This window comes from Cyprinodon tularosa, unplaced genomic scaffold (assembly GCF_016077235.1).
Source record: "Cyprinodon tularosa strain WSP-4 unplaced genomic scaffold, ASM1607723v1 ctg590, whole genome shotgun sequence".
NCBI classification, from domain to species: Eukaryota; Metazoa; Chordata; class Actinopteri; order Cyprinodontiformes; family Cyprinodontidae; genus Cyprinodon; species Cyprinodon tularosa.
This window is the reverse complement of record NW_024039330.1, coordinates 368,545-383,569: the sequence shown is the minus strand read 5'-3', so window position 1 is coordinate 383,569 and position 15,025 is coordinate 368,545. Positions and strand designations below refer to the sequence as shown.

The 15,025-nt window shown below is 37.8% G+C and overlaps 1 protein-coding gene across 1 annotated transcript; it reads right to left on the bottom strand.

Annotated features, from left to right (window-relative positions):
- Window positions 1-8,020: 8,020 nt before the first annotated feature.
- Window positions 8,021-9,358, bottom strand: LOC119797620 (ribosyldihydronicotinamide dehydrogenase [quinone]-like). Its single transcript, XM_038306770.1, has 6 exons — window positions 9,300-9,358; window positions 8,980-9,144; window positions 8,786-8,916; window positions 8,604-8,717; window positions 8,436-8,537; window positions 8,021-8,360 (listed from the first exon to the last, which is right to left on the bottom strand). The coding sequence occupies exons 1-6, from the start codon at window positions 9,301-9,303 to the stop codon at window positions 8,064-8,066; spliced, it is 813 nt and encodes a 270-aa protein (XP_038162698.1). The 5' UTR covers window positions 9,304-9,358; the 3' UTR covers window positions 8,021-8,063.
- Between the last annotated feature and the right edge of the window lie 5,667 nt (window positions 9,359-15,025).

The window sequence follows — 15,025 nt, the reverse complement described above, 5'->3', positions numbered from 1 at the left end:
TGGTAACCTTTAACTTCCATGTTTAGCCCATTTAACCCAACCTGATGTAAGCCCGAATGATACCTGTAGTTAGATTTGAATTCTACACAGTTTCCATCTGGAAAGACTCCTGTGGAAAGTGTTTGCAAAATAGAGGAAAATTTAGTACAATTCTTCAAGTCTATTTGGCAAATCACTAAATGGCATCAGCTTCCCATGTCAAGCTTTTAGCCAATTATAGCAGTAGCACCTGTGCTGTGCCACATTAATGATTTGTTTGACAAGTAGTTTGACTACATACACATGACTGCAGTTCAGTGATTCGAAGCATATCTCTATTAGAGGCTAATGCATCTATCGGCTAATGGCAAGATGTATTTTTTAGGAAGTTTTGAATTTACAAACCTTGCGACATTTGATCTTGCTGTGTAGCATATAAAAGTAAATACGGATAAGAAATATACAAAATAGAGCTTTAATCAGAAGGTCTAAGTTCAGCTCTGAGATAAGGTTGAATGTATGCTTAATAAGACTCCACACAGTATTTAAGTGCAAGATTGTGTAATATGTGCAAAGGAAAGGAGAAAATATTTTCAAATGTACAATTGTGCCAATAAGGTCCGACAGTCAGTTCTATTCTGCCTGGTTTGCAATCTCCAGTTCATATAGCCTTACAAGGCTGTATAATTGTCCGAAGTGTCTGGTTGTAAGAAGTGACTAATGATTATTGCAATGTTGGTATATGGATGAGTGTGGGTTGGGGGAAGCGAGCTGCAACATCTCGTACCGCACTGATGGAAGTTGCAGTTGGCTTTTTTCTGGCTAAGGCATAACACCTACTTCTAGCTTGCCACCAAAAAAATGGGAAAATATGAACCTGGCCAGTTCTGTTTTCAGTGAGTTTAACAAGGCTCAAACATACATTAACTTTTAAATGGTAGGGGCATCTAAAAGCTGCAGAAACTCCATACAGTAACCAGCTCCACACCAACTGCAACACAACAGTGCAAAGCCTTACTTATTAACTCTCATTGGAAGTCTCGTGGGGAAATATTGCTGCAAGTCTCACAAGATTTTGGACTTAGTACATGTATCAAGTCAAAGACAGCTTGGTTACAATTGCAAAGTAACGTTTAGCCCCCAAAAAGACAGTGGCAACACAGCACTATCCCAAAATTGAAAAGTCTCCCTCCTTGTTTTGGAATCTTATTGTAGACCACCTTTGATTGGTAGCTAACAACGTCATCAAGTTATTTCTAAATTCGAGTCAACATCGACCCCTCTAGAATAAAGCCTACATTAAATGACAAGATTATCTAATGAGGCAAGAGTCAAATCTGTTTGTTGCCTAACCAAAAACTTGGCGTAGTTAGCTCTGGTGTTTAAGGGGAGCTCAGACTGCCATGAAGCAGAACTTTGGGTCACATGATTCATTCAGTGACTGATCTGACCATCTCAAGTTACTTGAGTGGTTTTTAAGAAGACAGCCTCCACACAGCATCAACACACGTGCTTTATGTTAACTTGAGAAATAATTATATGTATTTGAAATTAAGCTAACTCTTGAGTCCAAATTTTAGGCAGTTCTGCTTTTAGCTACAGTCTTGACCTAATTAGTCTATTAGATCTTACATTTAGATTATAATACACATCAACTCTTGAATATAATATCCTACAACTTTCCTTCACAATCATACATCAAAATGATTGAATCTGCTTCTCTTTATCCAGAAATCTGACTTCTCAAAATCATCACCGTTCAAGGAACACATCCATTTTCTGTGATCTGAGCCATAATCTTGGCCAAGGGTAATTCTTTCTGAAAAGGCTGCATACAAGAACAACAATCTAAGTGCTGAAAAATATGGTGAGTAATCCCTTTTACTGTTTATAAAAGTTTACTTTTGGCTCTCTGTTTTGACTTTCTCTTACGTCCGTGAATCTGTCAATGCTTAGGTGTTGGCCAAGACTGTCTGCTGCTCATGCAGTCCATTGACTTTGTCTATCCTCTCTGCACGTAAGGGTAACTCAAAGAAGAGTTCTGCTCTCCCCAAGCCCCAGTCTTCCCCACAGCACCCACACAGACAACCATTTTGCTAGCATTGCTAGAGACATGCTACAGACATGAAGAAAGAGCAAGGTCACTAGAAACATACAGAAGACTGCATTTTCTACCCTGAACAAAATGTCTTGCCCGAAGGGACATTCAGGGCATCCTGTATGGATTAGTGAATGACAGCATCTATCAGCAGGCTCACCAGAAAATGTCCATCTCTTTGCAGATCCTGCAGTGTTCAGCTCTAATCTTGAAATCCTATCCTAACAGACCAAATGTGAGCTTTACAATGAACCCTTCCTTGCTGAATGTATGGCACTCAGTTCACAGATATGCTAGGTAACTATCACCCCTATTGTCATGTCATGCTAAATGAAAAATGGGCCCTCAGTGCTGCTGGAATGCAGTATGTGCTTTTGGAGAGGCCTGCAGCATAACAGAAGCTTAACTGGTGGCATTAGCTGTCAACATCTTTCTAACCTGTGGCTGTGAATGACAGTCTCTGTGTTAAGGTGTTACTGGTATCAAATGTATGCTTTCGGTTAAAGGGCAAAAGCAAGGGAATATAAATGTAATACAACCAGCCTTCACAATAGTTTTCAGATAAACATGTAATTTAAAATCCACTTCACCTACAAAAATAGGCTTTTGATTTAAGCCCTTTAAACAGAGAGGCATTGCTACCTTAGAGGGATGATATAGTATCTGGAACAGCAGCATCTTTTATATCAGACAGAAAACTATTTTTTTTCTTGTGATTGTTACATATTGTAATTATCATTCGTAACGAATATGGTAAAGAATATAACAAGAATATAACAAGTTTGCTTGCAACAGAGGTCCTCCATGCAGGAAACCTAAGTAAAAAGATATTTTTTGTCTCCAAACACAAAAGCTTGTTTAACCTATTGATTTGAAACAGCAGTTTCCAAAGGAACAAACCACAGCCAAGCAAAGATGATATGCATCATAGTACCAGCAACCCCAAGGACAGATAGCTCAAGCAGGGAGTCAACAGTCAGACCATTAAAGTAACTCTAGGTGTTAGTGGGTTTTCATTTTCCCAGGTAGGAAAATGAATAATTACCCTTCTCTTTATATCTAATGAGTATCTTTAGCATGACAGAAGTTGGTATGCATCTTTTAGCACAACTGGTTAGCTGTCTGCATGGCAATTTATTAAAATAAATAAAAAAAGGAAATAAACAAGGCAATACCTGACAACACCACACAATCCAAAATATTATTTTCTCATTATGCTGGCTTTTAGCAGGTAAAAATAAAGTTTAATATATTTGATGACCTTTGATGTGGTACTTTGACATTAAATAATACCTCATAGCTTTAACTAGAGAGAACTTTGACAAAAAAAAAATGAAATCAAATTCGAGCTGCAGACTTTGCCATTCGCATTTATGTCTCAGGTTGCAGTTGTGTTGTTTTGATGTCTGAGTCTGGTTTTCTAAATCTGATGCTATCACTCTTTATCAACCTTAAACTTTGTACATTTCCCCAATCTAGATTTGAAAATTAATATAACTACCATGCGCTGCAAACCTGAGCACAAGTCTAAAGAACAAGTTGTATAAACAATCTATTCCCTTTAAGTTTTAAGGTATGCCAACAGAACAGTTTTGACCTTCTGATATCTCACTCTTGTTTTAGGAGTGTAGGCTTTAGGAGTAAACAAAACAGTCTAAACTTTACTGGCTTTAAACAAAACTCTGTAGTTCTTAAACAAAATGAGGCAATAAATATTGCAGATAAATAAAGTATGACTCAGATCTAAATTAGAAAACTTTGTGAACATTACATTCTGTTAAAGTTTCCCCTGTGGTTCTAAATTATTAACTTGAAGAAAAAAGACATAGAGGAAGAAGCAAAGGCAAATAACCTCAAGCTCTATTCTTCATCCCAGGTGTTTCTTATTCAACTTTCTGCAAACTTATATGCACATGCAAGACTGCAGGGAGAATTACAGTCAGGCTGTGGCATCCTAGGCAGCATCTGGAGTTGAGATTTGTTTGCCTGAAGCTTAGAGTGAGGGGTGCCGTCTCACCCACGACTTTTAGAACTTATATCTCATCTGTACTAGTGAGGTTGGTTATTAGTATTGTACAGACAAAATCCCACGAGACCATTTGTTTTCTTTTACTGTTTGTATTGATGTGTGACAGTTTAGAACATGGAGCAAGAGACAAAGAATAAGGAGTAACAGAAAACTTTATGTCAGGGAAGATCTGCTAATGCACATTATTCCTGTTGCTTCCTGTGGCAGATATAGCAGAGATCTGCTTTTCATTACAGTATGTAGAAGGATGTAAAGAGGAGGGTAATGGCTGACTGGAGTCTTAACCCCATCATTCTGACACCTCAAACCGCCAGAACCCCTCCCCAGCCTCATTCAACCCTTGTAAATATAAAACAGCTTTGGTGCCTCACGCCAGCTTCCCAGTACCAGGCTGCTCCATACATCAGCATACGAGTGGAATCCAATAGCGTGATCCCCATCTATTCATCAAAGCAATGACAGCAGGTTGCAAATTGCAGGCTTGCCCCGGCCCAATCACTACCAGCCTAGCTTAGTAAAGTCTCTGTCAGTAGCAATTTGCGAAAGTGTATATGCATGGTGTAAACTAAAGTCCAGTCCCACGAGACATAATTTCCAAAAAGCATTGGAATCCCCACAGCGCAAAAGATGTGTGAAAAGTCTCATTGTGGTTAATGTTTCCTGTGGATTTTCACATCGGTGAGAGGAGATGACAAACACAAAAGAAGGACGGAGATGAGGATACATTGAACACGGGATGAAAGACATATCCTGCAAAAATGCTTAAGAGGAGGAAGGAGGTCTTTGTTATTATTTGTTCACCCCTGTTTTCCCTCCTTTTCTGGACTTTGCTCCAGCCTCTTGGCCCTTATTTGTGGTTTTGTTCCTCCACAGCTGTTGTAGTCAACAAATTTTTATAATTCTTCCAAACAGCTGTTCAAGCTGAGAACTTTAGCAACAGGTTGTGAGGAAACACAAACATCCATACAGGGGGGTTGAACTTTATATTCATGCAGTGCTTTGAAAATGGACTCATACCGCTTGAACATTTTTCACATTTGTTTCACACAACAACCACAAACTTTAACAATACATTTACAGGACTTTTTATTAAAGAGAGGAAATTCAATAGAGATATAAAAATAGATATTTTAACCTCTATAAAGCCCCTTATAGTCTGGCATAACTTCATACAATCCAGCACCAAATACTTATAAATCTATCGTTAGGCATCAGGAATGATATCAGACTTTACAATGCCACTCCACAATAACCTGGTATAATAGCACTGCAATAACTTATACTATTTATTTATTTTACAAACCAGAAACCACACTTTACCTGCAACCACTTTACTCTAATAGAGGTACTGTATAAATAATTCACCTTAAATATCTCCTTTATATTTTACCATCCACTGTATATATCTGGTGCACTGGATATACTTCCTCCTTTGTGCACCTCCTGTTGTTCATAAGAGCCAATGTCAGAAGTGGATTTCTCCATTTTGAGATCAATATAATTCTATTCTGTTCTATTCTATCTTTTTGATTATATTCTGTTCTAGGAAGAAAATGACAACTGCAAACATGTAAACTAACAGCTCAGGAAAGGAAAGTGTTAACCAGAGAGCTCATGAAGTCATTGCAGAGATCCAAAAGTCAGGGTTGGCCAAGAGTACCTATTAGTTATTCATATGATGAAACTTTATCTAATAATGCTGCATGATAAAAAAAACTGTGTTAAGAAGAAAGTATCAAAGATTTGAAGTTCGCCACAACCCATGAAGATTACTTGGAAGAAGGTGTTCTATTCAGACCTCACTGAAATGTATCTGCCTCATGAAATACTCCAAATGTGGCTGGGAAGGAAATACAGCACATACTACTAATCATACCATCCGCTCTTGATAACATGGTGGTGGCAGAAGCATGCTGCAAGCCTTTCTTCAGCATGGACAAGGAAGTCAGCCATAAGCTATTGGATTAGGCTAAATGCTGATGCCAAACTTCTCAGATTTTTATCATGCAAAAATGAATTTCCCATGAAATTTAATAGTGCAAAGCTTTGTATTCTAATGCATACATCTATCAGAAACATATTTGAGTTTTAGAAGTTCAAGAGGTGTGAATACTTTTTTAGGTTCTTTTTAGTCATATTTCCCATCATGTAAAAAAAAAAAACAATGAAAACCTGCATTCTCTTACTCCTTTGAGTAAATCAGTTTTACTAAATACATTAAAAATTTATATTTGTCAGATAGAAAATTTGAAGTTGTTTTTTTCTTTTATACGTATTGAAACCTACCAAAAAGGTGCAAGGAAAAAAGTTTACTTTAAGAGGCTGCTGTGAAGGGTCGGCAGTGACCATTCTGAGATGTCATAGTGAAATCCCTTTGTGCCATAATGATGGAGGACATACAATGGACACTTTATGATGTGAAGGAGAAGGAGGCTGTTGGAGGCCATGAAAGTTAACACTGGCAGTTTTTCGTTACAAACCTTTCCTGCTGCCAATCTTAATATTGCTTAGAGGAGCTGGGCCTCAGGTTCCTCATGTTATTGCAAACTACTGTAGCATTCACTCATTCATACACTTAGGCAAGGTTTAACAGGGTGTACTTCAGAAGGTATAAGTGATTGGATTTTTATGTAACCTTTGAAAGAGTGAGAGGATAAATCATACACTTTACCTCATTTCTCCACCCCTCAGCTTTTCTCTCCCAGCTGCCTGTTGTGGGTCATGGTGTTTAATAGTCTGCCTGTTATTAACCTTATGACATCTGGTGTTAACACAGGCACCTATGTATTGCTGGGTAAAAACACACAAGTCAAATAAGGGGAAGCAAATCTGTCAAATTTAAAAAGGTTTAATAATTCCATATCTAAGGTTCTTTATGTTTGGCAAATGGAAATTTTATCATCAGGGTAAATCGTTTCAGAAACTTATAAATATAATTTGACCCAAATATTTTTATTTACTTAAAAAGCACTTGAGCTGTTGAAGTAGATATGCTTTTCCGGAGACTTTTCCATGCATCATTAGAGACGGTACCCACTTCCCTCCACAGAGCCAGCCAAAAAAAGGCCTTCCATGGTCACTGTGGGAAAAACTTTTGTGGACAATGGGAGAACAGGAAAGCACTACAAATCAGATTGCATGGAATAAACTTTATACCCAAAACATTTAACTTGCACATTTTGTTCAACACTAGGGCTTACAAAATGGGATATGCAAATGAAAAGGTTTTCATGCGTGGTGGGTAGATAGTGTGTGCACAATCCAAAACAAAGTCAAATATCTGCCAAGTGTTTAGTAAAGTTTCAAGGGCAAGGTCTGGAAAGGTTTTGGCTGCAAAGACAGGTGATTGTGCTACCTGGAAGTTTAGCACAAACACAACCTTATGCAAACTTAGAAGCAGGCAGACCATCCAATTCCTGCATGTCAAGCTGTAGTCTCGACATGAGAGCACAAGGCCATTTCCTTAAGTGTACCTACCCCCCCTTCATTTCCTCCTTACCCAAACAAAAGCTGCTTCTATGGGAAAAGTGTTCAGCCACGTCTGTCATTTCTTTGTAGAGCTCCAAGCATATTCATTTCTGCCAGCAAGGCAGGGTAGAACCCCCCCCCCCCCCAATCTCCCTGAATTTTAAGATCCAAATCCATTTTTCATCTTTTTAAAGTCCATTGTCATGTTTAAAGGTACAATCCCCAACATAACCACTTTGTGCAAGATAGGCCATGTTTTCTTACATTTACCCCGAGATGTCTATTGGGAAGGTTTGACATAATGATTTGAATTCAAATCATCTGAATTCAACCCAGAGGGAAAAATCTGAATCATTCAAAAAAAAAAAAAAAAAAAAAAACCATTCCTAAAATCCTTGTAATTCTGAAGCATGAATGTCAAACACCAAGAAGCTTTCAAAGACACCTTCAATCATAAACCAGCCTTTATTATACAAGTGGAATGACAGATCAGCATCCAGCCTTCATCTGGCTGTGAGGGGGCAGTGGTTTGTTCAGGTGGATGCCCACAGTCAGCCCAAACTCCTGGCTGGAATGCTTCTCATGGACATCGGGCTTCAACTGGAAAGCCTTCTCATCAAAGCAGTCCAAGGGAATGAAGGACAGAGGCTTTTCCTCCAGAAGTCCTTGCAGTCGTGTGCGCCAGCTATCCAGCATGCTCTTGCGATCTTCAGCTGCAGCAGAAGAAGGAGCCCAGAAGATCTGAGGGGCCAGAACCTGGAAGCCACAGTAGTGCAGGATGCCGTTCTGCAGAGGAATGAAGTTGATTTAACATTTCCACTAGATGTAGGTTTATTGCAGCAAAACACTACTGTACATTACCTGCAGTGGCCACAATGTAACATTCATGTCTCCATTAATACCACTTGGGCTGAACATGGATTCTAGAGATCCAGTGGTGAAGGACAGCATGGCTTTCTTGTCCTAAAAGCAGGAACAGGTTAAACAAGATTATAGATTCCACCAAAACCTTCCTTATTAAAGTCTCACCTTGAAGATTCCCTGGCTGTAGCGCTTCTCTTTAGAGAAGGCAAAGCCATTGGTGAGAACACGGTCAATCCAGCCTTTCAGGATTGCAGGAACACTGAACCAGTACATGGGGAACTGAAGGAAAGAATACAGTTAATACAACATGGAGCATTTATCACCATATTACAGATATCCAGCAGTACCTGAAAAATGATGAGGTCTGCCTCAGTGAGCTTTGTTTGCTCCTTTGTGATGTCATCTGACAGTTTTCCCTGCTCCCATGCAAGTTTAGACTCCTCCAAATAACAGAAGTTCTCAGCATTCTTCACATCCCCTGTTCAGGAATTTTTAAACATTAGGTAATTGACATATCTGATCAGACAATTTCCAGTCATACCTTTGATGTCTTCAGCTGTAGCAGTGGCTTTAAAACTCATGGCATACAGGTCAGAGACTTCCAATGTGCAGCCCTGAGCAGTCAGGACCTCTACAGCAGCATTTTTAGCTGCAGCATTGAATGATCCAGAGCTCTGGTGAGCAAACACGATCAGCACTTTCTTTGCTTTCGCAACAGGGAAAAAGAGAACAAACCTTGAATTTAGTCCTGAAAGTATTTCAGAATTATTAGAAAAAAATAAAACTGTTCAAACCATCAGCTGTAAAGACTTAACATAGTGAATGTTAGAGTTTGAAATACATCCAAGATAAAATACTTACCCATTTATTAATTTTTTTTTTAAAGCTGGTTTCTAAATAATAAGCAGTTTAAGAAAATAAAACATGTAGATCATTCAAACTTCAAAGCTCCAAATATTGCTTTTATACATGTTTTCTTCTGGCAGCTGTCTCAGATGGTTCCAATTAACAATCAGGGTCAGCAATCATGGAATCATTATTTCACCAATCAGGTAAAAGAATTAATCCCTCCCCTTCCTGATTTGTTTCCAATTTAAAAAAATCTTTTTATTTAACATATCACTGAATGTAGGTCAATTGTTTTTATCAAATATAGTTTTGAAACAGCCCCTTTACTCATGATCTACTTTAAGACAGTGTTTATTTTCTTCTTCTTTAAGCCTAAAAGTAAAGCAACAGAGCCCACATGTGAATCCAGGATATTTGATAGCGCGCATGTCTGTATTTGTTTTTCTGTCTACAAGATGTTTTAAATTTACATGCCAGTCTTGGTATCCTTCACCCACATGAAGCCAGTGTGGCCTGGTAATCCTCTCACTGTACAGTTGGTTTTCCTTTACACTACTTTTCTTTACAGTTGCCTGCGGTCAGGTACACACGCCAACGAGGCCTTGTTATAAAAAACAGCTTTAGCAATGGGCTTCAAAGAGATAGAACTGGGACACATCTGGCATCAAACACAGATATTCCATCCAAGTTGCTTCTTTGGAGAGGAAGGGTTCAATTAACAACTGCTAAATCAAGTTATGTTGTCAAAAATAATTGACTGCATAGACTAATTTCAGTAAGACTTTGATAGAAATGCATCAAATAGGAAGCTGGACTGTATTAAAACAGGAAATGTTGCATTACTCCTCTGTAGACTTTACATTTTGACATGAAAAGCTTATGTGAATGAGACTCACAGCATGTTTTATGCTCATTTAAACCCATCAGCTGCAGACTTTTGGATCTTTTAGTCTATTATGCATTTTACCTAAATATCTTTCTTATGTTTATTCTCTTTTACATTAAAATCTATATAATTACAACACTATTCTGGCACTCTGCTTTTACTTTTTCTATTTCTAACAGTGGGGATGGAAGTGGTAAAATGTGGCTTACAGTGCCATAGTGTGGCCAAACTGTGAATCTGTGCAAGTTTGGACTCAGGCTGTGGGCAACTTTGCTCAAATGCAACCCTTTTCGCTTTGACAAAACATATTTGATGGGCCTGAGATCAGTACAGTACCATGCTCATTTGGAAAAAATTATATTGTCCTTGAGCCAATTTGTAGCCAATTCGCACTTTATATCTGATGTCTTGATATATTTCTTAAATCTTCAAAACTTTTGTTCAAACAGTGTAATCTGTTGAGTTGTACGCAGTAGATTCTGATTGCTGACACACATAAAGTGGGATTCTGTTACCCCCATACTACACTGTTGGGATTGTGTTGTTTTGCTTGTAAACTTCCAACTGTTATTCCCCAATAGAAACTATGTATGTTGTGGTCAAACACCTCCATCTTCTATGTGACCCCTTTGGAGTAAAGATTTTCTGAGTGTGTCTTGACCTTTCAGCTCATGTTGGTACAGAGCTATATTTTGTGGTTTATAAAAGGTATCAGCTTTGGCAAGTCTCCTATTGTGGTCTTTTTCCACTATTCTAATCTGTAGTTGCAGATTTCAAACCAGGAAATATTCACCTCTGGGAAAAAAGAGTCTGCCTCCTTTTTGAACAGTGTGGGAGATTGATATTCCCATGTCGTCAAAGCTTGCTGAAAATGTTTGAATAGAAGAGGCTGCCACATACAGGTATGGGCATCTGCAAAAAGCATGAACCATGGATAAACCAGGAGCATGAAGGTCCACAATTCTCTTCCTATATATTTCCACAGTTTTTCCTAAGGATAAAGCATTGCTGTGACATTTTCTTAAAATACAGTTCCAGGTGTCTCTTAATGGGGCTCTTTCATAAGCATACATAGCCACGATATCATGATTTGGCCTTTCAGGATTTACTAAGAAGATTGTACTCGTAACAAACTTCAACTTCATTATTTGAAGAGGGGAGCAATAGCTATATTTAATATCTTTAAAAATTAATGTTTCCTTATTTTTTGCATTTTTGATGATTATAAAAAATATGTCTAATCTCTAAACCTGAAAGTAGAAAGCTATAGTCTAACTTATTTTAAAAAGTGGATAAAATATAGTTACAGGTGTGCTAATTCTGATGTTTTAATCAACTGTTTTAACTAATTGGCGCCACAAAACTCCCAAAACACATTTCATAAACCTCACTTGTTCAAACATGTTTTCAAAAGGATTTTTTTCCCTTGTCTTTTAAAACCATACCAACTTCCTACAATTGAACCAACAAAATGGCTTTTTGTGTAGCACTGCTGGGAGGACTATGACGAACTGCAAGAGAGCAAAATAAATACAGATAAGAGTCTAACTCTGATGAACAGTTAATGTTCAAAAACATGTTAAACTCCCACAGACAGATACATATGTTCTTAAAAGGGTCGAATGATGTCAGGGGCTGTTTTTGTTATTTTTTCAATTGCTGATGAAAACCATGATGTTAAAGTGAATGCAAAAAAAGACATTTATTATGTTTTACTTTATATGCATGTCAATGTAAGAATCTAACCTTTAATCTGTATTTTTCTGAATTATACAAAATATTATTCAACTTGTTACTTTATTTTTAATGTGCCACAAAAATAATGCTTTAATTTATTGTATTCACTTTTTTTTTTTTAACAACAGGCTTAGGCAGATTCTGATGCAGTCCTAAATTTAGATTTGGCTATGAAGTAGGGTGGGAGCGGAAGTTTATTTTTATGCTTTGCTTTCTTTATTTTCATCTTGCTTTTACTTCCCATTCCATTCACTGTAGTATGAGAAGCCCGGGAGACAAAATGTTCAATTTCTTTTACTTGCCTGAATAAACTCTCACAGTCACAACTATTCCCTTGCATAAAGACAACCATACTCTTAAACAAACACAGTTTAATAGTACATGATATGTACTATCAAACTTTATTATATATACTAATTAACTGTGTTAACATTTTTTTACATGTACCATCAAACTCTTTTACATGTACTGTCAAACTGTTTTACATATACTATTAAACTCTATTATGTATAGTACCAAACTACTTCACACGTACTATGAAACTCTCTCTCATGTACTATCAAACTCTCTTACATATACCATTAAATCATCTAAAATACACCAATATACTCAGAAGTGGGTATGGTACTTAAATAAAAGAAGCACTACTTCATCTTATTTTTACTCAAGTATAAGTAGCCTTTAAATAAATTACTCAAGTAAGAGTAAAAAGTAGTTGTCAAAAAGTATACTCAAGTACTGCTTAAGTAATCTACTGAATACAAATGATCATGACAACTGATTTAATATTTGTAAGAATATGTTAAATGGAAATGTACTGTTTACTGTATTTTTGTTACTCGACCTCCAAATGACATGGCAGACTCAACAAATGGAATAATAATATTAACTGATAAGTCTTGAGTACAAAAAAGATGAAAGTATGTCTCTCAGTGTTGCATATTTGATTAAAACAAGCTTGTTTTCACTAAGTGAAGTTACTTACAAATGACGGAGTAGAGAGAAATTTTACTCAAGTAAAAGTAAAAAGTACTATGCTGTAAAACTACTCCTAAAAGTTTTTGTTTGTTTTTTTTCAAAAAATTACTCAAGTTAATGTCACTGAGTAAATGTAAATGAATACTTCCCACGCCTGAACATACTAATATAATAGTACATTGCCCAAGCAATCCAAAAACAGCTCGTAAAAGCTAGTTTTGTCATTTACTACCACAATCTACTTAGATAAAAAAAAATACATGTTTAATACAATATAGTAGATAATTTAGTGGTATTGTAACAGAGTTTGAAAGTACCTGATTGTGAGTTTAATAGTATGTGATGGCTGCATTTGCAGCCTCAAAGATTTGGTAACAGTATATATACAGTACAGTGAGGAAGTTAAGTTTTTCAACACCCTGTTATTTTGCAAGTTCTCCCACTTAGAAGTCATGGAGGGGTGGGAAATTGTCATCGTAGGTTCATGTTCACTGTGAGAAAAATTAACCAGAGATCAAAATATATGAATTTTTTAAAAATATTTATTTGTACGATGAAGCCAAACTTCTCACTGCTGTTCTGTATGCTAATTACGTTTCTGAGGAGCTTTAGCACCAGTACCGTAGACGCAGATATCAGATTTATAGTCCCCAAACTGCAGAGATATATCGGGATCTGAGCTTATGTGTCAGCTAAACCCATTTGCACAGGGACAGATAAAACCTTTCAATAAACCAAACATTACCCACCAAAATCTGATTCAAAGACCACCAGTGGCCGGATCCTGTGTCTGCTGGCAATCTGACGGTTCTCTAGGTGCAGGGCTGGGTACTTGATTGGGTGCGTCTCATTCCTGGTGGCTGCTGAGCCAGGCAGGGGTCCCCACTTGGAAATGGTGTTCACCCTGACCTTGGAGATCCCATCCAAATCTACCTTGTGTATGACCGGCCGCCGGTGGACCCCATGGGCTCGCTGCCGGGGCCCAATATGACACCGTTACTGTGGTCTCCAATAATCAGGCCCCTTTGGGGTTTGGTCGCTCGGTGGTCAGGCTCCGGGTGCTCTCATCTGCCCTTCTCTGGTGGGTGTGGCCATTCCTGTATCAGCCCTCCTGGTGTCCCAGTGATCTGGGGTGATCTGGACAATGGGGCTTGCATCGGCTCCTTTTCTGTGCTGGGCCCTGTACGGCTACTTTGGTGACGCCCACACCTGCTATTAAGCATACTTTCCTTCCAAAGCTTTGTGAATCCTTTATACATGAGTACAGGGGCGTGCACACATAGACACTAGGTGGTGCTAAAGCACTAGGAAGTTTGCCCTTTATCAAAGAAAATGTCCTTTTGAAACTCGTTTTTTTTTATTATTATTATTAATATTATTAAGATTTTACTGAGGTCGGTTTTGAAATGATCTTTTGAAAACCTGAGCCATTAAAAACGACTGAAACAATGACCCGAAATGACCGACCTACTTGCGCACACCCGACCAGCCTCTCTCTCTTCCTTTGTCACGTGAACTCGCTCGGTCGCCCGCAGGGCATGCCAGATGCGCAGCATCATAGCAGTTTTCAGATAGCAGGAACGGTCGCTGACAGGCTGCTTCTCCCGTGCCCCATTAGCCAGGTGATATACAGATCAAGCAGAATCGTTTTGTTGTGCATTAAAATGTCTCATTCAGCAGCACCAAACACGCATTTTGCCGACTGGTCACCAGATAAACTAGTTGTCTCCTTGTAAGATGCTATTTTACTTTTTATATTTTGTATCCATATTTTTTTATCTTAAGTGTATATATTAGTCTATTTTATTGCATGACGTATACCCACAGTTTTTAGATATTTTTATAATTTTATTTACCTATTCCATATTATATGTTTCATGTTGCACGATTGTACCACAAAAAATTCCTAGTTTGTGAACTCCTTCCCTAACAATGGCAATAAACCTGATTCTGATTCTGAAAGTTTTACACTGTAGCCCAAGTCAATGACAGATAACGTGAGGACGACCACATAGGCTACAAATAATTTTGGTAGAGTTTGCAATTGCAAATCTACGGAAGAGGATTAGGGCCACTGAAAAAAAAAAAATAAGTTAACTGATTTTTAAATTTTATTTCAGTTTAGTATGGGAAAGAA

Coding starts and splice junctions, on each gene's coding strand:
- LOC119797620 (XM_038306770.1), bottom strand. Junction 8,917..8,979: donor TACAGCTGAAGACATCAAAG/GTATGACTGGAA, acceptor ATTCCTGAACAG/GGGATGTGAAGAATGCTGAG. Junction 8,361..8,435: donor TTACATTGTGGCCACTGCAG/GTAATGTACAGT, acceptor ATTCCTCTGCAG/AACGGCATCCTGCACTACTG.